Genomic DNA, 22,845 nt, shown 5'->3' on the forward strand with positions numbered 1-22,845 from the left:
TTGTTGCCGTACATCTGAGACAAATATTCTCTGCTGGGCACCAATGCTGCAGCAGAATGTTGCATAAGTTTGAGACATATTGGGCATTCTATGAAACCATAGTCATTGTAGGTTAGGCACAAAGATTTGAGGACTGGGAGTTGATGGCTTTAGTTCCCACATATCTGACAGCATGCCGGAAATCTCTTTTTTTCTTTTTTTCTTTTTGTCCTTTTAACCAAAGCGCGATAAATACGCAAACTGTACCAAGACGGCCGAGTTAGCACAAGGCTACGCCCCCCCCTCCCCAATCGCACCAGCAAAGATGACAATCCTGAAGTGGCTAGGACAGACGAACAGCAATCCTACAGAGAAGTCTGAGCTTATTCAAGATGCGATGAACGGAGACCTAGACAGAATCGAACTCCTTTTATCCACACGTTCGGCGCCCAAACGTCGACCAAGCCTGATGAGCCTTTCAGGCGAAGAAGCCCTGCTAGATGTCAATGCCGAGGATGGAATGGGGAGAACTGCGCTACATTGGGCGGCAAACCGAGGGCACCTAGACTGTGTGGAAAAACTCTTGCAGGTGACGGACAAGATTATCCAGGACAATGATGGACGGACTGCTTTGCATGAAGCAGCCTTCAAGGGTCACAACGCCATTGTCAATAAGATTCTCGAATCTGAGAGGATGTGCCACATTATTGACGTAGTAGACCACCGCAAACGAACAGCCCTGCACTGGGCCTTGGAGAACGGGCAAGAAGAAGTGTTCAAATCACTACTCCAACATGGTGCTGATGCATTAAAGGAAGACGGATGCAAAGAAACCGCCTTTCTGAGGGCGGCCCGTACCGGCAACTACAAGGCGGCGCAAATCTTTTGGAAACATGCCTTCACCATCAATACTCGTCTTTTTGACGCATTCGCGATGGCAGGTTTGAACAACCACACTGAACTGGCCCGGCTCATTTACCAGAAGCAGACAGAAGTCCTGGAGGACGACGTACAGAGAGTTTTGGGGGTGATCAAAAATACACCTAATGGACTTGATAGATTTTTAATCTCGTTGGGGATTTTCTAAATGGCATCATACCGATATCGTCCAGGAGCTCCTCAACGCAGGCGCTAATATTGAAGCCACAAACAATGCTGGTGATACCGCGCTCTTGCTAGCAGCCGGGAGAGAACATAAGGATGTCTTCCATAGGCTCCTTAGCGCAGGTGCCAAAATTAAAGCCAGAAATAAAGCTGGTGATACCGCGCTCTTGCTAGCAGCCGGGATGGACAACACCGATATCCTCCAAAGACTCCTTAACGCAGGAGCTAACATTGAAGCCAGAAATAAAGCTGGTGATACCGCGCTCTTGCTAGCAGCTAAAAGAGACAACACCAATATCCTCCAAAGGCTCCTTAACGCAGGAGCTAACATTGAAGCTACAACTAATTACGGTGATACCGCGCTCTTACTAGCAGCCGAGAGGGTAAATGGCAATATCGATATCCTCCAAAGGCTCCTTGACGCAGGAGCTAACATTGAAGCCAGAAATAAAGCTGGTGATACCGCGCTCTTACTAGCAGCTAAAAGAGACAACACCGATATCCTCCAAAGGCTCCTTGACGCAGGAGCTAACATTGAAGCCACAAATAATGCTGGTGATACCGCGACCTTGATAGCAGCTAGGAAGCGTAATGCCGCCATCTTACAGCTGCTACAGAAGGAATTTCAAATTCAACCAAGAGACGTTGAAGCTGAACTGGAAGCAGCCCCGGAAACCCAATTTGACACACCAGGGGAACGACCGAGAGAGCAGGAGAATGATGATTGATGACTGCAGCGTCGGATTATCTGGGAATTAATTGTGCAAGTCACTACATTCAGAGCTGCGTGTGACAGGGTTACGCTAAGCCCTGGGTTCGCACCGATAGTTTTTGAAGATGTTACGGCAGTTTGCACAGCGGAAAAGGGAGCATTTGATGATGTTCATGGCTCAATTAAATTTTGAGAAGCCTGCAAATTTGATCAGACCCTTTAATCCCTTACTCGGGGCCCCTGAAACCCCGTGTCAGGGCTCCTTTTGACCCGAGCCCTAGGAAAAATAATCGCGACCAAAAGGCTCAAGAAAAGCCCTGGGCCTGTGATTCCAACGGTTTGAGTAGCGCCGACCGACCTTGTCATCTGTAGCAAGGGGTAGGCCGCCAAAATCAAGACGTCCGTCCTCATGTCGCCGACTGCTTGGATGGCGCCGGGATAGACACGTCATGACATCAAGTTACAGTTGCGTCAAGGATCTTGTTGATGGTGCAAACGAACCGCAGCAAGCATTGTGTTACACGGCCAAAGCTCCTCAACAACGCCCAACAAGGGGCATCGCCGATGGGACCTACGGGCTTGTCGCTCGAGCCCGTCAAAGAAGAGCCGGAAGGGTTTAAATGACAACTCGGTAAAGAAACCGCCGGCAACCAGCCCAGTCTCATCTAATATTTCCCGTAGACTCCGACTTGCTTCGTCACGGATATTTTCGAAGCATCCTCAGCCAACCCTCCCCGGGTGCCAACTTTCGTACAGCTCTACAGCTTCATGACGTGTATATATTGTTCCTTTTCATCGGTATTAGAGATGATGCACCACCAATTATTCAGTCATTTCAGAAAACATAACCTTGCCGTTGCTACATGATCATCTACCATGGTATAAGACGCCTTTTTGCCGTAATTATTCGCATCAAAAGTATCCGTCCACACCCAGCCCCTACGACCGCGGCGTGTTGGTACCCAGCTCGTACGATTCCGTCTGCGGTGGTCCCCAATGCCCGTTACCAGCGTGAATTCCATGATGGGGCGGTGCATTCGTCGGCGAGCTGTAGCTTGGAGGGGTGGCCGACTGCGGGCTGACCTGGTACGCAGATGCTGGAGCCAATAACTCTTGCAGATTCTGTCCGCACATGGCGTCGCCCTGTACCTCGGATTTCGGCCAGTGCTGTGGAGGCAGTTCTGATGGAAGAGACGTGATTGTGGCACGGCGTGGATAATTCGGCAACACCGCCGTGATTCGGACACTTGGATGGGTCGAATCCTCCCGCGTGGCCATCTGTGCTGTCGCCCGGAAGCTGTTCTCCTCGCTGTTTGCGTTGGTTGCGGCGTTTAAAGAACCATATCAGCCCAGCAACGAGCACAATGACAACGACCGCGCCCAGGACCGAGGCTGCAATCACGGCCACCTTGTTCACCTTGTTCACCTTGTTCACCTTGTTCACCTTATTCACCTTATTCACCTTATTCACCTTATTCACCTTATTCACCTTATTCACCTTATTCACCTTGTTCACCTTGTTCCCGTTATTGCCAGGGCCGCCTGTGTCTCCATTGTTTCCTCCTCCTCCTCCTCCGCCGCCGCCGCCAAGGCCACCCAGCTCCAAGAAACCATGGCCAGCTCTCGTCGAATCGCCGCAGTATGAAGGATCAAGAATTCATGACTGGAAAACCCGCCCTCGCTTACGCTCAACCCGGAGCCTCAGTCTGCCCGCCAAAGAGCCAAGCACAAGCCACGGCCCGGTTTGACAACTTGTGAACCGGTTGAGTTGACCCTTTCATCGCATGCATCGTGCCTGGCAGCTACCCCAAACCGCCGCCATCCGGTTCAGCTGCCCCGTTCTGGCGGCCGCTTCGCGACGCCATTCGATGCCCTGGCCATGGCCAAGCTTTCATGAGCATACTAGAAGCGCCCAAAGACTATCGAGGACCCCTACTTGCCCCTGGCAGCTGAACACATGACGGTCCACGCCAAGCCTCGTGAGGATTGGCTGTTTTGGCGAGAGGGCCTTGAAATTGGCGTCTTGTCCATGTATCCGCAAGCCGTCGAGTGCGGAAACGGATCCTTCCACCTTGTCGCGGTGGTTTGAGCATACTTGTAAGCTACCAGACACAATACATGTCGCCGGGTAAAAGCGTCGTCTGGTTACAAGGTAAATCTGGCGACGGGCTTAGTGCCATTATAACAGAGAAGACAGAACCTACAATTGTTCCGGAGGGTATTTCTGCATCTGCTCATAATACAGCTGGCGACACGGTTGATCAAGTTGGTCCAGACCTATCCAACAATTCGGCATCCGCATATACCAAGGGATACATGGGTATAATTCCTTTCATCTCGGCACCGATCTCGGCACCGGTTGACGAATGCACTCCCGCGTGTACAGTTGCAGCGCTCGGCAACATGAGCCGATTGACAAGTGCACGATATACAACGGATCAATATCCATTTGAAGCAGAGAGTTGGGTCTCATCTACCTGCTCCTTGTAGTTGGCGCCCCGGCAGCGTTTCTCTACACGGGTTCCTCCGCAGCGCTACTACCGGCCGCATTTCCGATATGGTAAATACAAATGTATTTCATCGTCTTTTACATCTAAAAGCTAGTTTTACCTTGGTACATGTTAAAAATACAATTCACAGTCTATTGCATCTTGCAGCAAGTTTTGGCTCATTACGTTGACGACAAAGTCTCTTAGAATAATACGATTCCGTCTTGATACTATTTGATCTTCGAGAATAATAGAAATTAGTGGTAAAAATACTTGGACAAATGACATTTGCCGAAAAACCACTGCTCGGCCCACGCAGCATGCAACAGGGCACCCTCCGCAGCCAACGTTGCAATTGGGTTCTAAAAACAAGCACGCAATTAGAGGCGCCTTTTCCGGCCGACGAATAAAAGTATATCCCTGTCCGCGTTACTCGATACCCGAAATCATTATGTACAAAACCCCAGCGCAAGACGCTTGTCCCGTGGTTACACGGCAGCTGAGATCACAAGACCTCGTGCATTAAGCCCTCTCCCACTTGTTGTATAAATAGGCTCCTTGGTCCATTTGTGCCTGGATAAGACTCAGGACCTTTACTACCAAAGACTGTGATACATGAACTTGGCCGTTGCTCCAAAACCTAGTCACACCGCTGTGTGCGACCCAAAGTCCAACTTTGAAAGCAAAGCTCCAACCTCAGTCGGACGGTAGCCCGCTTTCCAAGAGGGGCAGGAGTATTCTGACCGAAACGGACATGATCAACGGGCTAATCTTTGCGGCATAGAAACTTCAGGGTGTGTGAACCTTGGTGGACGCCAGCGCAAGCCACGAGGTTGCTTCCGGAGGTGGACCGCCCGTCCATGTTTGCTTTTGTCCACCGTCGATCCCAAGGAGAATAACAAGAGATTACTCCGTAGAAAGGCCAAGAGTCCTGGGCTCACAGATAGTCACCGCTGTTCCGACGCAACAATCAACTCCTCCCCTCACGCCAGACGTCCCAACGCAACAATGGCCGACAACAACACGTCTCGCCTCAAAATAGCTCTGGTTGCCGAGCAAAGATCAACATATCTCAAACTTGGCTATACGAATGAGGAGTGTGCCGCGCTGACGCATGACGGTGAGGTCAAGGCCGTTGCAGCCGGGCTCGAAAGCCTGGGACATGATGTCACCATCGTCCCGGGGGTCTCGTCACTCGTCGAGCACCTAGCGGCCGGGAAACACAAGAACTGGGAACTGGCCTTTAACATGGCGCAAGGGTTCCATGGACCCGCGAGAGAGTCGCACGTACCGGCACTGCTGGAGGCCTACCTGATCCCATACACGTTTTCCGACGCCGCAACCATGGCATTGTGTCAGAACAAGGCAAACACAAAGGTCAGTGCTCAAAACATGTGTACTGCTCGGTTTGCATACTAAGAGAGCCAAGATAATCCTGAATCATCACGGAGTCCCCAGCGCCCCCTTCATGGTCATCCCAAGCGAGCACCTGAGCATCCATGCTACGCTGCCGCCAGAATATCCGCTCTTCGTCAAGCCCGCCACAGAGGGCTCGTCCAAGGGAATCGACAGATTCAACAAGGTGAACAACTATGCGGAGCTCGAGCTGGCAGTCCAGAAACTAAAGGCCAAGTTCCCCGGGCAGGACATATTGGTGGAGTCGTTTCTGTCGGGCAGAGAATTCACGGTAAGCATTCTGGGAACCGGGTCTCACAGCAGAGTCGTGGGCATTAGGGAACATATCTGGCAGACGTTCCCCGAGAACGGATACCATGCGACGGAGGAATTTGCAAGCTGGAAGAGCAAGCTTAGCGAAGGGTGTCTGCTGCGCTACAACGATGCCCACGACATGGATGATCCCCAAGTAAAGGCCGCCTGCCAAGTTGCCTTGGACACTTGGACTGCGTTGGGCTGCCGCGATGCCGGGCGCGTCGACATTCGCTTCAACTCTGACGATGCCGACGCCATTCCGAATGTACTAGAGGTGAGTTGTCGCCGCACATCCCGTTCCTGAAGCCGCCGGCAGCGAATTGACACCTTGGTCGCCCAGGTGAACCCGATTGCCGGCCTCCTTCCGGGCCATTCGCCGCTTCCAGCCAGCGCCGAGGAGAACGGGCTCTCGTTCGAAGCCCTGTTGACAGCAATCATCAAGAGTGCTCTCCGACGCAATCTCCCCGACAGTCCCATTTGGGGTCGTTGACGGCGACAACACCCGGGGCCGTGATTGATGCCGTTTGCGAGCGAGGGTCGCGCTCACCGAATGCATTGCGGCAGCTGGTGTCATTGGATAGAAGACTGCATGTGTTTCACAGGCCCCAGTGGTGGCAATAGGCTCTCAAGAACAGAGTTGCAGGTAATTCCACTTGTTGGTCGCGCCGAATCACTTTGACGAGCCTGCCCAAGGTTCAGGCAAGGTTCTTGTTATTGGAGCATGTCAGCCTTTACGGAGAGAACCTCCGTTATTCTCTCTTTTAGCTAGCAACTCAAGAGTCTCTTCTTTTCTTTGTCTCGGCGCTATCCCAAAACAGTCGTGCTGTGCGGCGCGCCGGAAGCGGGAGGCCGACATGAACGGTCGAGGCACTTCAAGGACAGCAAAGTGAGACATTCATTACTGTAAACAGGGACTTTACATGATGCCCTCGCAGCAGAGCCCGACACCCGTCTTGATTAAGCTCTTGCCTTTGAGCATGCCATTGGCGTTCCCTCATCATTTGCGTTTATGTGGTAACGAAAGGCCGGTTCATAGCTGTGCAACAACCGACTTTTGAAAGCTTACTCCTCACCCTCTCATTATGAACTGGTAGATGGTGGCGTTTCCTTTGGCGACACGTGGCGGGCGTCTCGGCCTCGTTCTGCATGCCGAGGGCGTCCAACACATCAAGTGCTTACATCTCGAGTACAGTACTGAAAATTACTTTTGGTTGCTGGAAGCTAAAATATTACGCAAAGCTTATAGCATCTACAAGATGTTTAGAAAAATTATAGTCTTTTATTGAAATTAAATTTTATTAAAATACCGTTGGTATTCTTAACAGTGTTAACTATTACCTGATATTAGACGCTTTAAGCAGTACCAACTTATTATGAATTCCACATCTACTTTTTGTCACAACTATTATCCACCTAGAGGACTTGGCAATTTATTTCTATTCACCACATCTCAATGTAATCCTGAACCCTGCGTGATTTGATGCCTGACGACAGTTATTGCTGCTAACAAGACCACAAGTCCTCTGCCGCCACTACAGTCATAATATTACGGCAAGTGTTGGCTTTTGGTAAAGTTTGCTGTAGATGAATGCCTCTTAAACTTTGTAAAAATTGGTGGGTAGGGATGCGTGGAACAGACATGATCTCAAGTATAAAGAACACTGGGTAGTCTCCAGCTCGAGAGCGCAACTCGCCCGCCTAGCAGGATCTCACCATCCCTCTTGATTCTGCTATCCAATTCTCCCCGACAGCCCTTCTGCCCAACATGTCTTATGAGTACTACCCCATCACCGGCATCCCGATTCCATCGGGGGAAGTAACCCCCGCAAGGCGGGAGATTTCCAGCTGGTGGACGTCCATAGTTCCCGAGGATCAAATCCAAGTGTCCCTTTTCATTCGAGCTCTGCGGGAAATGCAGGACAAGAACCCATTGCAGGAGCTGCTATCCTATTATCAGATTGCCGGTGGGTACATCATGTGTCTCTGTGCGATCAAGGGATGCTGACATTTTACATCGGCAGGGATCCACGGATACCCCAGGGTTCCGTGGGATCATGCCGGCCAGGCCGGGTTCTACTGCACACACGGTGTCATTACCTTTCCCACTTGGCATCGCCCGTACATGTTGTTGTATGAGGTACAGTGCAACTCTGTATTTACGCGATAAGGTCCGTCTGCTCACAGCGTGCAACAGCAAGTGCTTTACAACATCATGGTCAAGGAGCTCATCCCCAGCATCACCGATGCGTCCGTCAAGGCAGACTGGGAGAAGGCGGCCCAGCACTGGCGCCTACCCTTCTGGGACTGGGCTATCCCTCAGTCAGACACTGGCAAATTTGGAGTTCCGGGAATCGTGGCGCTCGAGCAGCTCGATGTCCTGAAGCTGGGGGGCAAGGACAAGGAACGCGTCAAGAACCCCCTTTACAAGTTTACAAATAAGATCAACGGGGAAGAGGTCTCAATGAACGATGCAAGAATGAAGCCATATCAACTGAATTACGAGGCGTACACTGGCATTGTGAGTACATGACACAAACCCTTGACTCAAGACCAGACGCTGAGTATCCTCCAGTACAACAAAAGTATTGGCACCAGCCGGTATGGAGACCCCAGTCGCACCGATTGGATACAGGGGTTTGTGGACAATTCCAAAGTCGAGGAGGCTCTCAAGAATCCCAAGGCTGAGCACTGGGAGGAAGGCGTGTCGATTGCGCAAAACGTCTATCGGATCCTCACCGATGTGTACTTTAAGTCTTACGAGACATTCGCATCCACGTATCTCAGTGCCCAGTTGGAGGAGAGAGAACGGCTCAAGGCTACCGAGTACCTCTCACTGGAGATGATACACAACAACATACATGTACGTCCTCCCCCGCGGTGGTAGACGAGGCCAACCAGACTAACTCTACCTTCTCGCCAGGTCTGGACCGGCGGCTGGGTCGAGCAGGGCAAGGCCTCTACTACAAAGGTCACTGGCCCCCCCATTACAGCGGGCCACATGGCAGATGTCCCGGTGGCATCATTCGATCCCATTTTCTGGTTGCACCATTGGTAGGCCTGTTTGTCGGTTGGTTAATTCTCTGTGAATCTGCTGACAATGGCTCAGCAACGTCGACCGACTCCTCGCCATCTGGCAGTACCTGAACCCCGACAAGTGGTTTGGCTCGAAAGCCGTGCCTACGCCGGACCCTAACCCACAGCCTACGGATGACCTCGCCCCTTTCCATATCAACAAGGAGGGCAAATTTTACAACTCAAACGACGCCAGATACTGCGAGAAACTCGGATATACTTACCAGGACTTGGTGAGGACAACTACCGACCAGTTAAAGATTGACTTGCAGAATAAATACGGAAAACACACAAAGAAGCTCCAGCCCGTCTTCCAGGGAATTCCAGTCCCCGGGATTGGCGAAGAGACGTTTCCAGATTACATCATCAACGTCGAATATGACCGGTACGTCCAGAGTAACCGAAACCAGTCAGTCCATCTGTAATTGACCCAAGATCACAGGTTTGCATTGGGCGGCGAACCATATTCTGTCGAGTTTCATCTAGAGACAACCAATGACCAGAACCAAGCAGAGTGTTGCACCCTCGGCTCTTTCCACAACTTTACGTCTCCCGTGGTACCTGACTGCGAGAACTGTCAAAAGCAACAGGACAAGGGTGCCAAGTCAAAGGCCCAGGTGCCCATCACGCTTCCTCTGAACGGGCTAGTCATAAACCCAGGCTTTCGTGATGTGACGAGCCTGCAACCGGATCACGTCAATGCGCTGCTAGAGCAGCAGCTTAGGATTTCCGTGTCCAAGGTAACATCAGCGGCTCTCCATTCATGGTTCTGGACTTTTTCTCACTAACGATATTGTAGCTTACTGGTGAACAAATCCTCCCAAAGGATCTGCCGGGATTTCATGTGACTATCCAGGTTGGCAGGGCTAAGCTGCCTCATGTTTCGCTTGACGTCTTCCAGCCTGATTCATACACTACCCTTCGGAGAGTCTCTTTGGTAGAAAGCCTTGTTTCCAGGCTAGGGCTAGGCTGATTGTGCTTTCTTGATTTTTGTTTTTGAATTTGTTGTCTAGTTGTATGGTTAGGTGCTTGGAATGGATTGAATGGAACAGAGGATTGGTCCAAGATTGAAACTGTCTGGCTACGGAATTGAGGCGTTTTTGTACGAATATGAGATTGACACCTTTCAACAAAAAAGTTAAGATCTTAGTTGACCAGACTACACTCGCTCGCCTCGTGCATATCTTGCGCGCCACCGGTATACACGGCATTGGGAGTAATTAGTGATTCATAACGTCAGACTCACGGCTAAAAATGTGTGCCTAGTAGTGTAGCACTAGAGCCGGACTATGAACTTATCGCTATCCGAGAACGTTGTTCTCAGAGATTTTAGCTAGGTTTTCATTAAATCGTATTGCCTTGGGAAACTAGTCAATGAAGCCAGGTAAATGAGAGGTCGAGGCAGTTTAAGCAGCAGCGGCATTCCGAACATGTTACAAGCCCATAGCAAAATTCTCTGGCATCTCATTCATAAGAATATGTAGGCTGCTCTATAGTGCTTGTAGCTGTAGTTGCGACCGCGAATTCATGCAACAGGGTTGATTTATAGGAGCGGAATTGTACTAAACCTGTCTCAATCCGTCAACTGGTTACACAAATCGATCGCAACGGTGAACAAGACTGCCAACCCCAATGCAATTCGTCCATCTTTTCATCACGGCACCCATGCATCTTTTTCTTTGGAAGCGGAATTAAAAAAGCGCGCAGCCTCCGAAATGGCAGCTTCTCCGGCCATCACTCACCAACAAACAAGAGAAAGAATATTTCAGCCGAAGGCTGCTGACTCTACATTAATCCATAAGTTTTCCGAATAATGAGGGTTTGGTGCAGGCTTGACAAATAAGTTTCTATTGGTCCAAATTTTGTATGGGAAATCGCGAAAGAAGGCTGGATTGGTTGGTGGCTCTAGAAAAGTGGGTAAAGGACAGCCACCGTCTGTCGGTGCTTCTTTGTTTACTTCTCTGTTTACAATCGTTTACAATCGTTTACAATCGTTTACAATCGCTAAATTTGCCCAGCGATCTGTTCGTTTGCTTGGCCAGCAGCCTTTCTTCCATTATTGAAACAGATGTACCGCATGGTTGGGTATGGATTATGATTCTAGGGGTAATATTAGTCCTAGATCTGAATTGGCAGTCCATTGCCCGTCTTGCGACCGAACAAAATCACCAAGTAATTTCGTTAGCAGGAGGAAATCTGCCAATCCAACTACAACCTGTCTGGAATGCCGGGACCACCGCAATTCCGAGGTAACTGACACCATTGATATACTATATATGCCTCCCTAACCTGATCAAGCGTGCCAGGTCCAAAGGTGCCGTCCTTGCATTGAGAAAGCTGGCTGTCCGTCCTACCTCAGCTGAGAGATCTGCCCCGAAAAGAACCGACAGAGACGCTGGCCTATCGCCTCCTAACCAGAGATCTGGAACCCAACCTACATCGCCAGAGAAGCTACGGCAACAACATACAGCTAGGAGTTTGTTCGGAGAGCCAGGCAGCCAGCCGCAGATAGTGCTGGGGACGCCGATCCCACCAACCCAAGCGAGCTCGCGGCTCTTCCGGGCTCTAGCTCCCTCACCGCCTGTGCCGCCCTCGACCGATCCTGTCGCCTCACATTCTGATCCATCTACTGTCCGAAGCAGCACGACTGGTGTGGACTACTCTTACCTGGCTGTTAGGTTCCACAAGGGCGGGAAGGACTCGCAAGATGATGCCTCCAAGGCCGGCGCCAGGGCCAAGCAGGCCACTATTCGGCGCGACCATCGTTCACGACGCCGTGCAGGGGAGGCTGTGTCACTAACTCCCACAATCTCTCAACTCGGCGTCTTTGAAGGTTCTGATGGTCCTGGAGAAGGTATCCTTGTGCTGTGGTCCCGGCAGTTTGTTCAAGCTAACCACGGAACGTAGCTGGGAGTCAAGATCGACTACAGGCAAATGAGCTCCCAGATGGGGATGGAATGACCAAGGAAGCGGATGACAGGGGACAGTTCTCTGAATCTGATGTTGACGTCGAGGACTATTTCAACTTGCTGCTTTCACCTGCTCGACCACGGAAGTACCTCGAACACCTAGGGGTAGAGTCTGATTCCGATCTAGGGGACGAAGACGGGAACGATAATAGCAATGCCTTGGACGAAAGCCCTCTTCGCTATTGCTCGCGGCAGCCTTCCAGAAAGTCAGGGCCTCGTCGCCGTGCTCGCCGTGGTCCTGCCCCTGGTACAGGAGGGCGGCCAAAAAAATCTCAAAGGCAAACTCGATCGTCGGGGCCGCCACGACGGTACCGGAGTCCAGTGATGATTCCACCTGAAGAATCGGCCGTATTTCACGCACAAGATCCGGTGTGGAATGGGGACCTGGACGCTTGCGCCTTGACCTGTCGTGATAAAGCAATCCTCCGTGAGTTCTGGACAAAGCTGGACAATGACCAAATGCAATTTTGTGGTCGATGTCAAGAGCGTTGGTTCCAGATGAAGATCGATTCTGATGGCATTTGTGCGCGTTGCTGTCGAAAGGATGATAAACGCGGCCCTGAAGAGCCGTACTTCTTCTCTGTGGACAACCAGTTGGATTTTGGCTCCGTACCGACTCAATTGCCTCAGCTTACACCTACTGAAGAGTCTTTAATAGGCCGTGTTCACGTCCACGTGAATATTATGCTTGTGCGGGGCCAGCAGTACAAATATCGGGGACATGTTGTTCACTTTCTCCGCGAGGTTGGCTTGGTGTACAACCAACTCCCGCTTTTGCCGCGGGAGTTGAACACTGTATTACTCCGTCCTTCCAATACGTCGTCCCATGCAAACCTTAGCCGGCAATTCACCCGCCAGTTCCGTGTACGCCGCCAGCCAGTTGCCATATGGCTTAACTACCTCCGGCGCCATCATCCTGGCTATCGATGCATCGTCATCGACGAAGAGCGGCTGAGTCAATTGCCTCAAGATGGCAATGTCCTGGACGACATCCCCCAGAGCCAGGTGGAGGCTGCCGAAGTTGGACCCGAGGAAGATGAGGAGGCAGAACCGGACCTGGAGGACGAGGCTGCGGTGCCGGACCTTTTGGCCAAGGACACGGAGCTCGATGCTCTGCGGTCTATTCTTGCCGGAGAACCAGAAGCTGAACCAAGGCTTTCCACAAGCTTCCAGGAGCAGGTGCAGCACGAGCTGCAGCTTCCGAATATACGGCGCACACCCATTAATGAGTTCAATCGCTCTCATGCCCTACTCTCCTTAGCTTTTCCCTGCCTCTTTCCTGACGGGAGAGCCGACTTTGTTGAGCCTCGGCTACGGTCAATCGACTACAAGGACTACATCGAGCACGCGATGCGCTGGCATGACGGGCGTTTTGCACGCCACCCGACCTTCCGCTTCGTCGCCTTCAATACTCTGATGCGGTCACAGGCCCGTGCACGGTCCAAATTCTTCGTGAAGCAACACGATGGTAGTCATGAACCGCTCACACGGGAGCAGCTTGTTCAGGCACTGGAGCACAGCGAGGACCCTGAGGCGCAGGTGCTAATCAACTCAATCACAAGACATGCGGTACCTATTCGCGGCACGCGCCCCTTCTGGAACAGGAAGAGGCAGGACCTCGAGGCCTATGCCTACAACCTTGGATGTCCTGGTGCATTCATCACATTCAGCCCGGCAGATTTACACTGGCGGAGTCTCTACCAGCACATGCCCCGATATGATGAATGGCTGGCTGCGTCCGAGTCCGAGAGGATGGGTCTCTCGCGCCAACTTTTGCGTCAGAATCCTCACATTGCTGCTTTCCATTTCTACCGCCGATACTGTTTCTTTCGAGATATCGTGTTAAGCAAGAAGTTCAACATTACGGATTACTGGGATCGGTATGAATGGCAAGGGCGTGGCAGTCCGCACAACCATGGCCTGTACTGGATGGAGAATTGCCCAAGAGTCGACATGGTGGATGAAGCCGCTCGTGATGTTTTTGCACGCACGTGGGGATTCCACATCACTGCCATTAATCCTGAGCCGACTAGGACTATGCCCCAGGGTGAGGGTAACCCCCTGAGCGTAGATCCACTGAGTACAGAACTGACATTCCTGCGTCTCTCACAAATCGTCAACCGCTGCCAGCGCCACAGATGCAATACCACATACTGCTTACGCGTAAGGAAGAGAACCGTTGATCTGGCGAGGGATATGGAAGGCGCTGCTGCAGATATCGAGGCGGCCAATGCGGCCAATCCAGAGCGGGAGTGTCGTTTTGACTTTCCTCGTGCCTTGCGGGAGCTGGCCGCAGTGATCAGGAAGGAAGGCAAGTCGTACTATGTCTTCGAGGCGGCGCGGAATGACAACCTCATGAATCACTTCAATCCCGCCATTATACTAGGCTGGCTAGCCAATATCGACATATCTCCTTGCACCAGCCTACAGGCGGTTATTACGTACGCTGCCAAGTATTGCAGCAAATCTGAGAAGAAGACTGAGCCTTACTGTAAGCTTGCAGACCAGGTTTTGCCGCACACGGCACACCTTCAGCCGCTATTATCCTTCTCCTCTCGCCTGATGAATAAGCTGATTGCCGAGAGAGATTACTCGGCGCAGGAGATTTCCCATCTTCTCCTTAACATTCCTCTGCAGGAAGGCACGCGGATGGTGGTCTCTGTCGACTGCCGTCCTTTGGAGCAACATGCACGTTCGTATCGCGTGGATGAAGATGTCAACGAGACCGTCGGCAGCTACAGGAGGTATCTCGAGAGAAATGACCAGCACGAGGATGCAACTTACCTCGAGTACCTGCAATCGTATAATCTCAAGACGTGGAGGAGACTCGCTGCCAACGCGAAGAAGAGAGTCCTGTCTTACTTTCCTCGATACAGGTCCGTGGAGGCATCTCCCCAGTTTGGTGACTTCTGCCGTGTTAAATTGATGATGGCTCATCCGCATCGCTCTCCAGAGGAGTTGCTCACCGTGGGCGGGCAGCGGTTCGATTCCTTCGCGGCTGCGTACAGGTTTTGCAGAGAGCAGCACCGTGACACCCATGCGGACGATCATTATGGGGAGCCAGATACAAATGAATTGAGGGCTGAGGACGACGAATTTGAGCTTGAGGTCCATGAAGAGCCCATTGTGGATGAAGACTGGCATGAACTCGCCCGCATGCTTCCCGACCGCCCGCTGGAGGAAGAGGATATCGACATGCTCGGCCGCCGAGACATCGACATCAATTATGATTGGACCCCTCACGTTGGACGGTATACTGATGACGGTATTCTCAAGGGCGACTACTGGAAGCAACGCAAGGCGGCAAACCGCCTTGACCTTGATGTGGATCATCAGCCCTTGGAAGCTCGAGATTCCCTAAACCGGGATCAGCGCTTAGTATACGATACCGTGATGGACCACTTCCTGAATCAGGAACCCTCTCAGTTGCTGCTCCATGTGGATGGTGGAGGTGGTACCGGGAAGTCATACCTCATTAATTTGCTCTCCGCGCACCTCCAAGCCGCTGCTGCCGGGAGAGGGACACCTGTTTGGCGTGCCGCGCCCACTGGCGTCGCGGGAAATCAGATATCGGGCACTACTTTGCACTCCCTGTTACACCTTCCAATCAACAAGGACTTCAAGCCCCTCTCGCCCACTGACATGGCCCAGCTCCAGAAGAAGCTGAAGGACATCAACTACCTGATCATCGATGAGAAGAGCATGCTGGGACTGCGACAGCTTTCTTGGATCGATGACCGCCTGCGCGAGGCGTTCCCGAGTAGGAATGAGGAGTTCTTTGGTAGTCTTAACATCCTTCTGGTTGGCGACTTCTTCCAGCTTCCACCCGTGCTACAGAAGCCGCTCTATTACGATAAAGAGGTGCAGGGAGTGGAGATCAAAGGCAGGAACGCATATAGACGCTTCGATAAATCAGTCTTCTTGAAGGTTGTCCAACGGCAACGGGGCGACGATCAGAAGGCGTTTCGCACAGCTCTCGAGGAATTGCGGCTCCTCCAACTGTCAGTCGAGTCCTGGAAACTCCTTTCCGGTCGAGTACAGGCGAAGCTAGATGATCTGGAGGTCGCCAGGTTCGCCAACGCCTTGCGAGTATACGCCACGAAAGATAGGGTGAACGAATATAACCACTACCACCTCGACCGCCTCGGCCGGCCAGTCATTCAGGTCAAGGCTAAGAATGTCGGCCTTGGCGCGGCTGCGGCGCCTGATGACAAGGCGGGCAACCTTGCGAAGCAGATCCCTATATGCATTGGCGCCCGTCTGATGCTGACATCTAACCTTTGGCAGCCAGTTGGTCTCTGCAACGGCGCTCGCGGTACCGTTTACGATATCGGCTGGGCACCGGGGGCTGACCCAGTCCAAGACCCTCCCTGTGTTATCATGATGGAGTTTGACAAGTACAGTGGACCTGTGTTCCTGACCACCGCTGATGGCAGAAAGATTGTCCCGATTCTCCCAGTAGACAGGGACTTCCTCATCGGAAGCACTCTCTGCACTCGCACGCAGTTTCCCCTGATCGTATGCTACGCCATTACGGTTCACAAGTCGCAGAGCATCACTGAAGATGTCATCGTGACAGATCTCTCCTGTCGGGACTTTCAGACTGGTTTAAGCTACGTAGCTGTCTCTCGCGTAAAAACGCTCCAGGGCTTGATGCTGGATGCGCCCTTTGATCGTGGTCACCTGTTTTACGAGTCTCCACCAGAGGGTATGAAGATGAAGATGAGGGATGAGCGGCATAGAAGACGACAGGTCCTTACACGGAATCCATATAGGTCAGACCACGGCTCTGCATAACTAGATAGCTAGCTAAATGTAATGGCTTAATAGTTGCTTGGCCCAAGGACTCCCAGCCTTCGGATGATCGTACCCCTTGCACCCACAGCTCTAACGTGCAAGGGGTGGCGTAGTATTTTACAAATTCACAGGTTCCTGTCTTGCCCTCGCGAGGAGAACGCCCACTGCAAGCATCTGCGGTTGCCGCCAAGATGAAGCGGTCCACGGTCCAAGGCGACTGCACGGGACAGAAGCTCTCGGTGACCGAGACGGCGCTCCAAAACGGCGCTCAGCTCACGTCCGCCGCCGGCCACGCCGCCTCCTCCGGCTCCGCCCACAAGATGGAGGAATACTTCAAGGCCTCGCACGACCAGACGCGCCAGACGCGCCAGACCGTCGCCGGCGTCTTCAGCCGCGTCGAGCAGGAATGCGGCTCGACCACCTCGGGCGTCGCCAACTACTGCTGCACAGACGTCGGCAACGACTGCAGCGTTAATGTCCTGGCCTACACCGTCCCGAGCCGGAGCTACATGGTCTGCTGCGACTTGTACTTCAGCGACCTCTCGCCCGTCACGACGTCGTGCCACGCCCAGGACCAGGCCACGACGAACCGTCACATCCAGGGACCCTCCCGACCCGTTTCAACCACCCATGCATGCTGGTTTCAACGCCAATCTACCCAGCCAAATCAACATTGAACCCTTGTCCATCTTGATCCGCATAGCCGTCCCCGTCGGACAGGACTATTGTTGGTACGTATCACCAGAGCATTGCACCGATTCCAGACAAGGCAAGTTCAAACACCGCAGTAGCTGTATTTTTATCAATATCCAAATGTGTCCCATTATTTTCTATTTACAATGTCATGACACGTCCATGCCACATCCTTTCAACTTTATACCTTGCCTCTCAAACACCACTATCAAAGGCATCCCGCTGCTGAACGATACAAATCCCAAGGAGACCTTGAAAAGGGTGCACCCAGTAAGAAAAATGCTCTTGGTTCCGGCTGCGGCTTGATAAACCCTGGCCCGCCCGCCGTTATGCTAAATATACAAGACCTGTCTGTCTATGACTGGCTGAAGAGGGACGATTCCCAACAAAAACAAAACAAAAAAGTGGTCCATCCCAGTTGCTGCTTCATTGCTCTAACCAAAGGCCCCATCGATTTAAATCCAAAAGAAAAGGTACAAACCAGCAAATGGTCTATGATGAAGGGTTGTATTTCCAAAGTCGTTTTCGCTCCGCAGCCCACCACAGACCAACTTTGTCTGCTTCAATCAGCCAATCAGCAGCGCCATCACCATATTTCCCTCTGACCGTTGATGCTAGGCTGTTGATGGACCACTCCAAAACACGATTCCGCTCCATCGGGTCCCGGCCGAGGTCCGAGAACACATATTCTGTCTTCTTATCCAAGGGAAGGACCAGCCTCCAAGGTGTGTCTGAAGACGTGATTGTGAGCATTCTACCGCCGGGGTTGACGAGACCGTAATTCCAGGCCCGCCGCCCCTTGCGCGTCGTCTCAAAGGGGCGGATCAAGGATTGGCCTTCGTAATCTTGCACCAAGTCTGCGGCGGCGGCTGCGTCCCTTTTGTTCAGAGAGCCAGTGTTGACAAGGAGGTCGAGGATGGTGGGCAAGATGCTGAGGGACGTGGCGTTGACTCGGTGCTCGACTCGGGGTAGTTTGGGGTGTCTAAAGGTGATTGGTACGCGGAAATTGCTAATGTGGCTGTTCTCGTACGTGCCCGTCTTGCCAAAGTCCTCCTTGAAAGCCTGGCCGTGATCTCCCACGAAAATAACAAGGGTCTCGTCAGAGATGCCCTGATCGTCAAAGATCTGCATGAGCTGGCCAATCCACGCGTCGTTGAAACGGATCGTGTTTAGGTAGCTGTTGAGGTCTTTGTGCGTCTGCATCAGACCGTGCGCGGAACCCATGTACTCGCTCGAGTTGAACCACTTGGGCACCGCCCAGGGATGGTGCGTGGTGCTGGTAAAGTGCGACAAGAACATGCGCTGGTTATTTGCGGTCGCATTGGTGATGTAGTCGGTCACGTACGTTTTGAGCGCCGTTTCCGGGAATCCGAAATAATTGATCTCTTCCAGCTCGGGGTTGCTCTCGCTGTCCTGCTTGATGCGGTTCTTGTTGACAATGTGCTTGAAGCCAATCTTGGAGTCGAACTTGTCCTGCCGATCGTAACCGTCGGTGACGGCCTGGAAGAAGGCCGGGTACCACTGCTGCTCATGGTAGTTGTCCGAAGTAGTCGTGTTTTTCTTGAGCCGGTTGAAGAGCTCGAGTATTTCGGGGAGGCACGGCTGGTAGCATTCCGTCTCTGCCTCCTCAAACATGTCGACGGGTATGGGCCAAGCTCCGCAGTGGACGGCGGCCAAACTCTTGGTCGACACACTGCTGGTGGTGAGGCCGCCAACGACGTGAAGGCCGCCAAAGCCGTCCTCTGTCTTGTCGTTCCACTCCGAATATTTGCGACCAAACGCAGTGCCGTTTTTGCTCCTCCAGTTGCCGGACCTGCCAGTGATGCGTTCAGTGTTGGGGGAGATGTGTGACAGCAGCTCGTTGATGTCGTCGTGATCGAGCTCGTCGTGCGACTTCATGATGAGGTCGTGGAAGCCGGAGCCCTGCTGCAGGGGAAACAGTTCCTCCCGCATGCTCTCCATCAAAATAACGGCAATGTGCTTAATCTTGACTGAACCGCCCTGCAGCATGCCCTCCAACGGCTTCAAAACGGGGTTCTCCAGGTTGCTAATCTTCATGGGATCGTTGGCGGGATTGTAATACGGGTCCAATACGAGCGGATCGGGACACTTGCTGTCGCGGTGGCCCGTCGCATTCTTGAGAAGCTCATTGACGTCGCCGGTTCTGGCCTCGACGCTCCAGCGACCGAAACCCTGGGGTAGCTCGGACGGCAGCCAGTCGGGTTTTCTATCTCGGTACTGTTGTATGATTTCATTCGCCGCGCCTGGCGCCCACCCCCTAAAGTTGCCTCGAGGAGACTCCCAATTTGAGCGATCAATAAGATCGGGCAGTGGCCACGAGCTCGATGTACACTCGATCGACTTGGGAGCGAAAACGGCCAGGAGCGGCAGAGGCAGGGTGGTAAACATGCGGCCGTACGGTCGTTCGGGGTCGAAGAGGATCAAAATGGCCAGAAATCCCGACAAGGCCATAATTCCATAGCTCCAGGGAATGAAGCCTGGGCAGTGCATAGCACGCGTGGTCGCGGAACCCGTTTTGCCAAGACGTCGGCGTGTGGTGTCGGGCGGGCCATCGCAGCTGGATTCAGAATCCGAGTCGAATTCGTATTCTTGCGTGGGTAGGAGAGAGGACTCGTTGTCTGCCTTTGCGAGCTTGCAGAGTCCAACTTTGGATGCAGTCCATCGAATGACTGGCGACTCACAGGTTAGTCATTCCGTTGCTTGGCGTCGTTTGGGGCCAGAACAAACCTGATTGTGCGTAAATCTCGACTGCAGCCAGGGCCGAGCTCACAAATTTGCACAGTCGGAACTTGACAAGCCACGAGACTACAAGGATGATGCAGGTGAATGCGAGCGGCGTCTTGCCCTCGCTCAGCAGGACCTTTCGGCCTTCCTCGCTAAAGGCAAACGTCGTCGCATCTCCCCAATCAATCTCGCCGCCGGTTTGGTAAAAGAAGCCCAGCTGAGACGAGGCGGCGCCAAGAGTAACGAGGCTGCAGACGATGCGCAAAGGCGGGCAACCGTTAGCATACCGCAACGCGGAAGCAGGCGCAAAGCTATGCAAACAAACAAAGAAACAGAGGACACTTGAGGAAAGAGGAAGAAACGATAACAATGACAAACGCTGGTGTCGCCCCGCCACCAAGACTGCTGAAGCTTAAAATTGATGGCGGCATTTTCCCAGAGCGGAAGAGGGGGGGGCCAAAAAGGGACGGGGGGGGAGCTCGCGTGCCAACTTACCAGATCAAGCAGGCCAGGCAAAAACCAAGCAAGGCAAACAGCCCATTTCTTCGACGCAGCAGGATCCAAATCAAAGTAATCAATACAATGTCGGGGACGATGAATGTCGGCAGGCAAAAGACGAAGACGCCGGTCGGGAATACATGTGCGTTGAGAGAGAGGCTCAGAAGCTTGGTGGTGCTGACAGACACAAAGAAGATGGCGAACAAGAAGCAAACCAGGGGAGGATACATTACGGGCGTCCGACGGTCAGCATCGAGACAGACGGGCCACAGTCGGCGATCAAACCTGGGGATTTGGCTCGGACGTGGAGGAGACGGCCTCGAACTGCGGCTGCGCTTGGCGGATTAGTCTGGCGGTTGGAAGAAATTGCGCCGGCCAGCTGGGTGTCGTAGGTTGTGCGTTGCTCGTCGGTTGTGCGTCGGTTGTGCGTCGGTTGTGCGTCGGGTTTGTATGATGCTGACGGTGACGGCAACTGTAATGGCCAAAGCCGAGAAGGTCGCAAAGCAGGCGAAGCAGAGGCAGAAAGAAGCAGCAGCAAAAGGGAATATAAAAAGAAGCACAAGAACCAAACGAGAGCCGTCTGTGAGCAGGTGGGTTCGATCAAGGACCAGGACCAGGACCAGGACCAGCAACGAATGCACGCATGTAATCGGTCTCTAGGGCTGTGGAATCCAGAGATTGACGGAAGCAAAGGGCGAGTTGGAATGGTGAGATGGGCAGGGCGATGATGGGTTGATGGGTTGATGCATGGATCAGCTCGACGGGTGGACGCAGCGGAGAACCGGGGGCAAGCACATCCAGACCAGACCGGGCCGCAGTGGCTTGAATGCTAGCCTGGTGCTGGGCGCAAGGCCAGACTCCAGATATGATGCAAGTGAAGTGAAATATCAAAAGCTGGCGTCGAGGACAAAAGGAGTCTGGTGCTTGACCGGTGCCACCTTTAAGTCGTAAAGGTTAAAATCCTCGTCAAAAGAGGCTCGCTTCCGAGGGGGGTGGCGAGGCGCGGGACTAGCCTGCTTCTGGACATGCAGCACACGAGTTGTTTGGCCTCAATCTCTCGTTTTCACTCTTTTTTTTTTCTTGTTTTTCCCTTGGCTGCGCTACGACTGCTATTATTATTCAAGGCCAGACAGGGCAGGGCAAGACGACAAAGGCGCAAAGACTCTCGCAGGGGTCGACATCAACCAAGGTGCAATGCCTGGGACCCCATCCTCCTTTCTACGTAGCTCCCTGTTATCACTGCCCCAGCGAGGACGCACACCCAGAAGCGAGACGCAGGCACTTGCAAAGAGGCGAAATGATAACCAGATGCCCCAGCGCCTCTTTTTGTGTCGACCACACATACAGACGTCACCAGTGCATGTTCCTGATGCCAGTCTAGGTATTCAGGTACCCGTTCATGCGCAAATTCATTCTGCCGTACAGGCCAGACTGTCAACAAGAGCATTTCCAATGCCATCAAGGGAGGGTCTGCAACCCCCGCTTGCCTCGCCGCTGTCTGTGCTCTCCTTTATTTGATAATTCATGGCGGTTTGTTCTCGAGACATTATGTGCATTCAGCCCTCTGGGGTCCACATACTTCCATCTCCACATCTCCACATTTTCCATCCTCGAGATTCCCTCATCCACTGATTGATGGCCGCCATCCCGCCGCCCTTCCATCCTGCAACATTGAGTGTTGGGTGGCGTCTCCTTTGCGTCTTTCGAGACATCTGCAGCCTGCGACGACGGCTTGCGTACATCGTGTAGTCAAATGTACTCCGTACAGTAAGTGCCAACGCCCCCCACGCTTTGAGCCACCCACACAGCCCCTTTGAGATTGACGGTACGAGCCAACCAGCCTCAGTCAAAGCCCAAGTCAACAAAGCATCGCTGTATTCTGGAAAACGAGCCATCAGCAGGTCTCGTCTCGCTGTCGGAAACCGCTCGCAGCGGCCAGTGCTCTGCGGCGGCTGTCTTGAAACAGCAGCATCACCGCTTGCCGCCCATCATGCTCGCATCAGGCCTCAGCTCACACCCTCCTACGGCCATCCATTGCTGATCCGTCAGAAGAAACCTGCACCGAGTGTGTTGGGCA

At 52.8% G+C, this 22,845-nt stretch overlaps 5 protein-coding genes across 6 annotated transcripts; 4 read left to right on the top strand and 1 right to left on the bottom strand.

Annotated features, from left to right (window-relative positions):
• Positions 1-304: 304 nt before the first annotated feature.
• Positions 305-1,811, top strand: J3458_022095 (uncharacterized protein; the record flags this gene model as incomplete). Its single annotated transcript, XM_066122926.1, has 2 exons — positions 305-1,006; positions 1,092-1,811. 2 exons carry the CDS (start codon positions 305-307, stop codon positions 1,809-1,811), a joined length of 1,422 nt encoding a protein of 473 aa, XP_065972148.1.
• A 3,073-nt stretch (positions 1,812-4,884) lies between these two features.
• On the top strand, positions 4,885-7,378 carry J3458_022096 (uncharacterized protein). The gene is made up of 3 exons (XM_007811106.2): positions 4,885-5,661; positions 5,714-6,268; positions 6,335-7,378. Exons 1-3 carry the CDS (start codon positions 5,293-5,295, stop codon positions 6,482-6,484), a joined length of 1,074 nt encoding a protein of 357 aa, XP_007809297.2. The 5' UTR covers positions 4,885-5,292; the 3' UTR covers positions 6,485-7,378.
• A 381-nt stretch (positions 7,379-7,759) lies between these two features.
• J3458_022097 (uncharacterized protein) lies at positions 7,760-10,189 on the top strand (the record flags this gene model as incomplete). Its single annotated transcript, XM_066122927.1, has 8 exons — positions 7,760-7,958; positions 8,016-8,131; positions 8,189-8,512; positions 8,567-8,854; positions 8,915-9,045; positions 9,101-9,451; positions 9,509-9,806; positions 9,866-10,189. The coding sequence occupies 8 exons, from the start codon at positions 7,760-7,762 to the stop codon at positions 10,037-10,039; spliced, it is 1,881 nt and encodes a 626-aa protein (XP_065972149.1). The 3' UTR covers positions 10,040-10,189.
• Positions 10,190-17,023: 6,834 nt separating this feature from the next.
• Positions 17,024-17,509, top strand: J3458_022098 (uncharacterized protein; the record flags this gene model as incomplete). Its single annotated transcript, XM_007811104.2, has 1 exon — positions 17,024-17,509. The coding sequence occupies one exon, from the start codon at positions 17,024-17,026 to the stop codon at positions 17,507-17,509; it is 486 nt and encodes a 161-aa protein (XP_007809295.2).
• Positions 17,510-17,627: 118 nt separating this feature from the next.
• Positions 17,628-21,719, bottom strand: J3458_022099 (uncharacterized protein). Of its 2 annotated transcripts, XM_066122928.1 has the most exons (3): positions 20,766-21,719; positions 20,274-20,518; positions 17,628-20,215 (listed from the first exon to the last, which is right to left on the bottom strand). In XM_066122928.1, exons 1-3 carry the CDS (start codon positions 20,996-20,998, stop codon positions 18,018-18,020), a joined length of 2,676 nt encoding a protein of 891 aa, XP_065972150.1. In that variant the 5' UTR covers positions 20,999-21,719; the 3' UTR covers positions 17,628-18,017. The 2 variants fall into 2 exon arrangements, with proteins under 2 accessions (XP_065972150.1, XP_065972151.1); XM_066122929.1 differs by having other exon boundaries at positions 20,274-21,645.
• Between the last annotated feature and the right edge of the window lie 1,126 nt (positions 21,720-22,845).

This window comes from Metarhizium acridum (genome assembly GCF_019434415.1).
Source record: "Metarhizium acridum strain ARSEF 324 chromosome Unknown scaffold_587, whole genome shotgun sequence".
NCBI lineage: Eukaryota > Fungi > Ascomycota > Sordariomycetes > Hypocreales > Clavicipitaceae > Metarhizium > Metarhizium acridum.

What these genes read in the sequence shown, in the direction of transcription:
- J3458_022099 (XM_066122928.1), bottom strand. Translation starts at nt 20,998, where the DNA reads ATGTATCCTCCCCTGGTTTGCTTCTTGTTCGCCATCTTCTTTGTGTCT. An exon ending in TGCCTGGCCTGCTTGATCTG is followed by an intron (nt 20,519 to 20,765) that starts GTAAGTTGGCAC and finishes CATCGTCTGCAG; the next exon opens with CCTCGTTACTCTTGGCGCCG. An exon ending in CGAGATTTACGCACAATCAG is followed by an intron (nt 20,216 to 20,273) that starts GTTTGTTCTGGC and finishes GTGAGTCGCCAG; the next exon opens with TCATTCGATGGACTGCATCC.
- J3458_022096 (XM_007811106.2), top strand. Translation starts at nt 5,293, where the DNA reads ATGGCCGACAACAACACGTCTCGCCTCAAAATAGCTCTGGTTGCCGAG. An exon ending in AGAACAAGGCAAACACAAAG is followed by an intron (nt 5,662 to 5,713) that starts GTCAGTGCTCAA and finishes AAGAGAGCCAAG; the next exon opens with ATAATCCTGAATCATCACGG. An exon ending in CCATTCCGAATGTACTAGAG is followed by an intron (nt 6,269 to 6,334) that starts GTGAGTTGTCGC and finishes TTGGTCGCCCAG; the next exon opens with GTGAACCCGATTGCCGGCCT.